This window comes from Helianthus annuus, chromosome 10 (genome assembly GCF_002127325.2).
Source record: "Helianthus annuus cultivar XRQ/B chromosome 10, HanXRQr2.0-SUNRISE, whole genome shotgun sequence".
In the NCBI taxonomy this organism is placed as follows: Eukaryota; Viridiplantae; Streptophyta; class Magnoliopsida; order Asterales; family Asteraceae; genus Helianthus; species Helianthus annuus.
In genome coordinates, this window is record NC_035442.2 from 6,471,693 (window position 1) to 6,481,835 (window position 10,143).

The 10,143-nt window shown below is 36.2% G+C and overlaps 1 protein-coding gene across 1 annotated transcript; it reads right to left on the minus strand.

The window, feature by feature from the left end:
• Positions 1-7,676: 7,676 nt before the first annotated feature.
• Positions 7,677-9,648, minus strand: LOC110883888 (putative pentatricopeptide repeat-containing protein At3g25060, mitochondrial). The gene has a single exon (XM_022131549.2). The coding sequence runs from the start codon at positions 9,601-9,603 to the stop codon at positions 7,837-7,839; it is 1,767 nt and encodes a 588-aa protein (XP_021987241.1). The 5' UTR covers positions 9,604-9,648; the 3' UTR covers positions 7,677-7,836.
• Between the last annotated feature and the right edge of the window lie 495 nt (positions 9,649-10,143).

Below are 10,143 nucleotides of genomic sequence, written 5' to 3' on the forward strand. Positions count from 1 at the left end.
TCGTAATTTTGAGCGAAGGACGAAAACGTAATTTTATTTTGAAGTCGGGGCGAAAAGATAATTTTATATAAAATTAAGAACGAAATCGTAATTTTAAAACGAAGATAAAATAATAAAACTGATGGTCCAATAGGAGAGTGCCACACAGCTGTGTGTCACTATTCCCCCCTTTTCTATGTAGCCACAAGGCCTCGGGCTTTGTCTTTGTTTCTATAGGATCTGACACTATTACCCTGACCGCCCATTTTAGCCAATAAATGGCCACAACTATTACCAACCATTTCAGCCAATAAATAGCCACAACTATTACCAATCTTCTTTTTGTACCCACTTTTGGGGATTTCCTCATTTTAGCACACTATATGTTATATTGGACCAAGGGTAGTATGAGTAATATCAAGGTTGGACTAAGGGTATAACTGTAATTTCAGGGTTTACTGGTCAAACCTAGAAGGTGTTTATTCACTTAGACTATCCATTGTGGCTCACTTAAAAATCTGGATTCATCCTCTAATATTGCGACACATGACGTTAACTAGACATCTACTCACCCAAGTTATCACACCCCAAACACTCCTAAAACAGCCGCTCGCCTAAGCGACCATGCTCACCCGACACTCACGCGTGACCGTTCACGACATCCCGTTGCGGTGCTCCGAGCCACCTGGCCGCCTACGTGGCTCACCCGGGCACTAATGGGTGCCACAACGCACAGTCTTAGATAAATATAATTACGCTAAACATGTGTGTGTTTTTATGTTCGAATTATGGTTTCATATCTGGTTGGCTACAAGTACAACCATCGTATGCCACCACACACGACCACCATCCACCACCAACCGAAATGAATTTTCAAACATTCTTCACAACCACCACTTACCTCATACCACCATATACCAACTCACACCACGAACCAAAAAAAAACATCTAACATTGCAAATTAACAAATCACATCTACATATCCTCTAAAAAAATAAAAATACATAATATATGCAAACCAAACACCACAACTTGAATAATATGAACACATAGATGGAAAATGCAAGCACGATTTGTTAAAATTCATATTGAATAACAGGCATATACGCATGTCAAAGTAAACCTTAATATGTTTATCATAATTAAGAATACCTATAAATTGAACACATTTTGAAATAGATCCACATAAATTGAACAAACTCCAATAAAACTATAGTTTTTTCTGTATAAAATTGAACCGGTTTGTAAATGTGACTTGAAGGCATGTATCTAATATAACTTAATATTATCCTATATATACAAATACAAGATGGGGAATAGTGCCACTTCCCTATTGGTCGAGTTAAATTACGATTTTGTCTTGTTTAAATTTACAGTTATATCATTGATTTTGTTTTTTCCTTCTAGCTAAATTACGATTTTACCCTCAGTTCATATACTATATTTTTGACATCGTTTATTTTTTTCCATGTCAAATTACGATTTTGCCCCCGGTGAAAATTTACAGTGTTGCGATTGTTTTAGTTTTTTTTAGTTTTTTTTTGGTAAAACTATGGTAGTGTTTTGTTTTGATTGGTTTACTCGGAGTAGTTCTTTATTCGTGCCAGGTGACTGTCTGACACACACTCATTTATCTTGAAAAGTTACAATTTTACCCCAAATTCAAAATTATATTGTTTCATCGTCTTAGTTTTTTTTAGCAAAAGTATTTTAGTGTTCTGTTTTAATTGATTAAAACGATGTAATTTTTTTTAAAGATCACTAGATTAGAACCCCGTTTATTACACGGGTTGAATAAATATTAAAATAATGCATATAAATAATAATTTTTTTTAATAATGAAAATAAAAAGATTATTATTGTTAATATATCATCTAATAGAAATGTTTAATACTTTTGATATAATAATATAAATAAATTAATAGTGGTTTATCTATTTAAAGTGATTTTCGTAATTTGAAATTATAAACTTATTTTTACTATATAATATTTAATTTATAAACATAAAACTCTTCATATTAAATAAAATAAAGTATCTCATATCCTTTTATCTTATCAATTGTTATTATGGACTATAATTATTATATAATTATAATTATATATTTTATAATTATCTTTTAATTGATATTAATTATCTATAAAAAAATAGATAACTTAAATGAATGACATGTGTCCCTAACATGGTTTCTTTTATTATATAGTATAGATGTTATGAGTAGTATGTATAAGTAACCGAAACATAGACGTACCGCATCATGAACAGAGAAAAACTAGTTATCGCACAAAATGTCAATCCCATTTGAGGGGAAAATGATTAAAAAATTGGTGTCTTTAGAATAGTTGAAAGTATATTATTATTATTTTTTTATTTTATGGATAAACGTTTTCATTAAGTTATACAAAGGAGAGCCACCAACCACCTCCCAACCGCTTGTATTGTTAATTTGTTATTGGCTCTACCAGCTGTCAGGTACTAACTACAAATTTATCAAGTTGTGAAGTTTTTTATTTTAAAGCATCAAGTTCTGGAAGTAGTTTGTCTTTAATGTTCATTAAAAAATTATAAATATATATATTAAAAAATGGAAATGTTGTATCATTATAAGGGGATACGGAGTGGTGCGGCAAAAGGGATCGGCAAAGGGGTTTGTCGCGCGGAACACCGCCGCCTACCCCCTTTGCCGCTTGGTGTGAATGTCGATCAGGGACTGGTTGCCAATGCGGGGAGGGAGGGTATGAGAGAGAGAGGGGTAGGGGTGCAAATGAGCCGAGCCGAGCCCGAGCTTGACCATGCTCGAGCTCGAGCTCGATTAACTTATGTGAGCTCAGGCTCGAGCTTGGCTCGATTCGAGCTTTGCTTTCAAGGCTCGAGCTCGGCTCGTTTGTATTTTCTCAAACTCGAGCTCGGGCTCGGCTCGTTTATTATCTATTAATTAATATATTAAATAACAATAATATAAATAATAGACTTTTTAGGCTCGTGAGCTCGATAAGTGAAGCTCGGGCTCGGGCTCGTTTACTAAATAAGCTTATTTTTAGGTTCGAGGTCAGCTTGTAAACAAGTTTGAATAAGCCCAGCTCGACTTGGCTCGTTTACACTAAGGCTAGATAAGGCTCGACGAGCCTAACGAGCTTCACATGCGAGGCTCAAGCTCGGGCTCGATAAACAAACGAGCTTTATTTTAGGCTCAAGCTCGGCTCGGGCTCGATAAGGCTTGGCTCGTTTCGAGTAGCTCGCGAGCCGCTCGGCTCGTTTGCACCCCTAGAGAGGGGGTAGTGTGGGGTGAGGTCCATGACATCTCAACCAATCACAACTTTATCCTTTTTTTTATGAAGTGTCTAACCAATTTACCAATTTATAAAGTGTCTAACAATTGTCAACACTTTTGAGCATAGTTTACCACTTTGACATGACACACTCTCATTAGTTGATGTTGAAGTTTACGACTTTCAAATGTCTAATCACTCCCTATACCCTAACTATCCTCCCAAAAGTGCCATTTGATGACATATGAAAAAAAAACATTATTAATTATATATTAATTGAACAATAGTTAAACTTAAATTATTCCCCAAATTCATACGTTTTTTTGTTTTTTTTGTATGGATTTGTCCTCATATGAGTGAGATGGTAGTCCATCGAGATATATAAATTCTTATTTCTTTTTCGAGAATCTTTTGAACTTTATTTAACTAATCAACACTGCTCAAAGTCAAAATAGGTTCTCAAGCTCTAATATCAGTATAAATATATAATATAATACATAAAAATAATCATTTTCATGGTTTTCTTGCATTGTAATTACACAAATAATATAACCCAAAGTCTTAATTACTCATGTTTGACGTTTTGATCACATCTATAAATCACCACTTCCTATCATCAGTCATTAAATTTCCACAGTCGTAAATAGTCAATGATTGTCAATTTATCATCATTGTATCAACACCCGTTGTCCGTTGTCGGCCATCATATGTCCCACTCTTTGCTTTCGTCTCGTGACCTTAACAACATTGCCGCCACCACCACCCTTGAATGTTGTATTTATATATTTTGTTATGATAACATTTAGATTTCAAATAATTGTTTTTTTTCTTATAACAACTATACATACTACTAAATTTACATCAATTATGTTTACTATGAGGTTAGAACTATCAATCGTTTGAGAATGAGACATTTACTATACGCATTATAATACCGTTAGAATAGAAGCCTTTGATTATATATAAGGGTTTATTAATCATAAATTCATTAGTTAGTTTGTATACATCATTACGACTTTATGGTTTGGAAAGATGTCACGACTTCGTAAATTTTAAATAATTGTTTATACCCATGTTGTGTAATTTTATATTCAACAAATTATAAAGCCCTCCTCGTTTTCAAACGTCTACCGATTTTCTGTTATGATGCATATTTTCAACCTTGCTTTTCTATCATTAGTTTTCTTTGTACATTGATAGTTTTATAATATGTATGTATAATTTCATACTTCTGTTTAATTTTTATTTAAAAATTTTAAAAATAAAACAAATATTTCAAGAAAACAACTCATTGATCCACGTGCGATTTAAGTTGAATAAAAGCCGATTACATGTTCAACTTTTTTTTTTTAATATAAAACGAAAAATAATACACAAAAAAAAACTTTATTATTTTTAACAAAGTAAATAAAGTTTTGAAACAAAGTTTCACTGAGGAGAATATCTAAAAGAGTAAACTGTCAAAATAGTTCATGAGGTTTTGTCACTTTTGACACTTTAGTTCAAAACTTAAAAATTTTAAATTTGGGTCAATTTGGTTTCAATTTTGTTGTCATTTTCATCTAAAATCAAAATCTGGTCAGATTTTTCGGTCAACATCCAGTTTTTTTAATCTTTTTCATCCTTTTTAATAAGGGCAAAATAGTCTTTTAACGTTTTATTATAGCAAATTAAAAAAATCTGACAATTTTGCCCTTTATTAAAAGGAAGGAAAAAGACAAAAAAACTGGATGTTAATTGAAAAATCTGATCAGATTTTGCTTTTGGATGAGAATGATAACAAAATTGAAATCACAAGAACCCAGATTCAAAAGGTTTAAGTTTTGAATTAAAATGAAAAAAAATGACCAAAACTTAGAGACCATTTTAGCAGTTTACTCTATATAAAATAATAATTCTTAATATTTAGCATTTCAAGATTCGAAACCCTTATATCCCTTAAATTTTGACGATGACTATGGCAACGTGGTAGGCGCTCATATAGTTAATGCAAACATAACGTGGATGAAGACTTCGTCATCATTTGAGAACGACATTTGTTTTCCTTTTCTTTCAACTCCTAATTATTAAATAAAAATATTTTTGAGCTTTTTAATAATATATTATTCTAAAATGTATATTTTCGACTAGACTCATTTCATATGAACAGAAAATAATATATGCAATGTGCATAAAAATATTTATCATTGTTTAAGTTGTTAGAGAACAGATACACGGTTTGCAAGTGTTACGAGTTAAGCTTATTTCATAACGCTTGCTAAATGTTACAGACTTAGGGGTTGTTTTACAACTTCTGTTCTGAATGGTACTTAACTCAAATGCATAATGATAGTTGAACAAATTAAAACAGATATGGGAAAACAAAATAGTACATTAAAACAATCCTCTAATATTTCACATGCTAAAATTAGCTTAGACATCATGGTGGATGGAGCCTGTCCGGATAGCGGTTACCGAGCGGCAACATAGATGCCGGTGCCACGGGTAGGGGGATGCAGGGAGGATTTACCGAAGAAAGAAGAGGAGAGGGGGAGAGAAAGAGAGAGAGAGAGAGAGAGAGAGAGAGTTGCGTTTGTGTGTGGAGAGGAGAGAGGGTTTGCGGGTAGGCGAGAACACCGCTGCCAGCGAAGCGGGAACCCGACGAGTAGATGTTTGTTGTTGAGGTGGCACTCGGGTGGTGCTATTCACAAGCGTTACGCGCTGTCCACCCTAACGCTTTCAAAAGCCACGAAAAAATACACGGAACGAGGAGGGGCTTTATAGTCTATAAAAATCAAAATTTAAAGTCCACAAAATTTAAAACAAGTTACTAAGACCACCCGTAGTGGGGCGGAATTTTTAAAGAAAATTGAAAAAAAAAACGCTATAAAACGCCGCACCCCCATTACATGGGGCGTTGTGTGGCGTGGTTTTTTGGAAAAAAAAATTAAATGGCGTTGTTTTAAAAACGCTGGAAGACATTTGCACCCACCAATCACTATGGAGCTAACTCCCACATGGTCTGACAACTTAATTAATGGAGGCCACTTTTGCAATAAATTAAAAATAATATTGGAGGAGCTGCAGCTTTCTCTCTGGCCCCACCAATCAATATTTAAGTTTTTAATTAAAAAAATAATAATTGGAAGGGGTGTTATTGGGCATTATTCCCACTACGCCACTTTTGCAATAACCCCCTATAATGCCCCATGCTGACTGGACTGTCACGTATCGCAAAACGCCCCATGGTGGAGGCATTATTTTGTTTAACCACTACACATGGTCTTATAAAGTTTGGGTTAAAGTCTATTTGAAAATACACTTCCTTTTACACAACATTTTTTTTCCATAAGGCAAATGTTATGGTTTCACATTTTTCCCACTATATATCATTGTCACGTAGGCGTGAGTTCAAACTCGGTTTTTTGTTTTCATGTTTGTGTACTATGATTTCATAAGTTTTCACTGTCCAATATCCATTAACAAAAAAAAAAAAAAAAGTTTTGAGTGATGTATAAAGGAAGTGTGACACATGTTTTTTTTTTCATTCTATTTCAAATCAATTCCCTTACACTTTTGCAAACTCATGTTTCACAATCGATGACGCCTATACCTTTCACGCCCTTTTTACATTTGATAACTCTTCTAATGGTGTTTACACCCTTACCAAGCCACGTGGACTAACCAATATGAAATAAGGGTGCCTCCAGAAAGATTTTTGTTGGATAAATAAACCAATTACATCATCAAAAAGGCATACCCTCGTGTCATCCCCAAATAGGCTTCGGGGACCAAAAGTAAGAAATCATACAACCTTGTCTCGGCGTACAAAAGAACCTATCTCTATTCGTGTTGAAACCACATAATAACCTAACCAACTATGAGTACAAAATTACAAGCCTGCTCAACTAGGGCGGCCTACAAAATGTCATATCCCAATCGCACCAAATGCATAGACGGCTAATAAGATCTCAACCCATCTTAAATACCCAAATAGCTTGCTCTTGAGCGCAAAGTATCTAGTGGCGACCATTTTTTGGTCGCAACCTTGGAGTCCCCAACCCATAACATAAGACCCAAGGCGCGTCCAGTGGACACCATTTGGACTATGCACCATACTTTGAATAACCTCTAGGATGACCATGTGGACGACCCAAATAAAGAAAACCCAACCCCAATCAAAACACCCCCATGAGTTTGCCGGTTGACCCACATAAGCGGGGAAGCCCTTCTATCCTATTTGGCCCTCTAGTAGACCGGAGAATGGTCATGCGAGGAGGCCCCAACCCAAAAGAAAAAAAAAACCCATTTGAGCGGCCCAACACAGTGTTTAATATAATCAAGTATAAAGGTATTTATACGTTACTGTTTTGACCCATTACCTAACCAACACGACCCGCTACTTCCACACCCCATAATGGTTGTTTCGAGGATTTGTTGTAACATAGAAATTTTGTATGAGGTTAATTTCAGATTATCTGTTTGACCCATCGTTGACTTTTCTCTGTTTGACTCAACCAAATTGTTCTCCTGAATCATGAGAATTACAAGTAAACGGGTCAAAACTACCACTTTGACCACGACAAATTCGATTCTTTGTTTTCATTACATCTAGTCCTCCGACGATGTCATCTCAAGATCCAACATTTTCAAAATTTTCAAGATTTCTCTATACTCAAAATGACTCTTATCTTCCATAACAAATGCATGAACCTTTCCATTCACTTCCACAACACTATTACCAGCCATTTTCTTCATCCCACTTTTCTTCATCACATTTCTCACATTAGCCACTTCATCCCACCTTCTTAATTTCGCATAAAAATTCGAAATCAACGCGTAAATCCCCGTATCAACATCCGGTTTCAACTCCAAGATCTTCTTAACCACCATTTCCCCAATCAAAAACTTACCATGGTTATAACATCCCGACAAAAGCGCAACCCAAAACGCTAACCCCGGTTCGGTTTTCATCGAACGGATAAGATCGTACGCTTCTTCAACGTGCCCGCCACGCGCCAAAAGATCAGCCATACACGCGTAATGTTTATCAACCGGCTCAATGTTGTATACATCAACCATGCGCTTGAACCATAACCGACCTTCGTGTACCAAACCCGCATGACTTAATGCTGACATTAGCGAAGCGAAAGTCGTATGGTCTGGTTTCGTGTTTGCTTCTAACATGTTGTGGAACACTGTAAGGGCTTCGTTTCCGTACCCGTGTATCCCGTAGCACGCGATCATCGCGTTCCACATGACTAAATCTTTCTGAGGCATTTTATCGAACAGGTTACGTGCGTAAGAAAGCGAACCGCATTTTGAATACGTATTGATTAACGCCGTGCCGAGAATTTGATCGAAAACGAGATTTTTTATCGCGTATCCGTGTAGTGATCTAGCGAGTTTCAACGACCCGGTTTGTGAACAAGCTAAAAGCGCACCGACAACGGAAGCCAAATCCGGTTTGAACCCGAAGATTTGCATTTCCACTAATAAATCAAACGCGTTTCCAGCTAACCCGTTTTGAGCGTAACCGGAAATCAACGCACTACAAGCAACGGCGTTCTTGCATTGTATTGATTCAAATACGCGATACGCAAGCTCTATGTTTCCGGTTTTAGCGTGCATATCTATGAGACTGGTTTGAACTACAATATCCATTGCAAGAAGATGTCTTCTTATCAAATACGCATGAACCGAAAGACCTAATTTTGTGTTTCTAACATTATCACAACTACAAGCTTGAATCAAACCCAATATCGCAATTCTATCTCCTTCAATGTATTCGTTTTGCATAAGCCGAAACACGTCTATGGCTTCACTACCTCTCCCACTTTGTGCAAACCCTGTGATCATCGTCGTCCATGACACTACGTCTCTTTTAGGCATTTTATCAAACACCTTCATCGCTTCATTCATTTTCCCGCATTTCGCGTATAAATTCAACAACGAAGAAGCTACAAACACGTCGTTTTCATACCCGCTATCAATCGCGTGCCTCCGAATCTCTTCGCCCATTTCCAAGTTCATCAAACTTGTGCAGGCCTTGAGTGCCATTGTAAAAGTGGAGCTATCGGGTCGAATTCGTTCCGAATTCAGTTCATTGTAAAGATTGATTACTTCACCAGGACAATGTTTACGAGAGTATGCAATTATCATAGCGTTCCAAACATCAATCCTTCTGTCAGGAATTTTATCAAACACCTTGTGGGCATGTTCAATAGAACCAGTTCTAGCATATGTCGCAATGAGTTGGGTATTGTAACTGCCATTGTTTATGTACCCAGATATTATTAGCAATGCATGAATCTTTGCAACCGATGAGGTGTCGTTACAATTGAGGAAAAGCGATTTAATACTTTTTCGGTAAAACATACATGTATATTGTACTTTTGAATGATATAACCTTCGGTTTAACTAGTGTTTATACTTTTGAACCGGTATATTTAGAGTTAATTGCCCGGATGGTCCCTGTGGTTTCACGTTTAGTCTCCACCTTTCAGAAATAGCAGGTATGCTCCCTATGGTTTGTCATTTTGTTACTCGGATAGTCCACTGACATTTACTCGGGGGACTATCCGAGTAACAAAATGCAAACCATAGGGAGCATACCTGCTATTTTCAAAAGGTGGGGACTTAACGTGAAAAAACGTGAAACCACAGGGACTATCCGGGCAATTAACTCGGTATATTTATTGGCAAAAGTTCACTCACGTCCGCGATCGCAAACAGTATTGGTGACTGGTCTCACACTAGTTTTAAAGCAAACGCACCACCCGAAGGCCCACTGTTGCTATAATAAAAGTAAAACAAATGGTTAGCGCATTCATCACAAACGAGACTTCAATTGGCGACCTCCACTAGAGCATTGTCCCTTTGGTTAATTAAGAGAGTTACATCATATGTTTTTGTTTT

What these genes read in the sequence shown, in the direction of transcription:
- LOC110883888 (XM_022131549.2), bottom strand. Translation starts at nt 9,603, where the DNA reads ATGTTTTACCGAAAAAGTATTAAATCGCTTTTCCTCAATTGTAACGAC.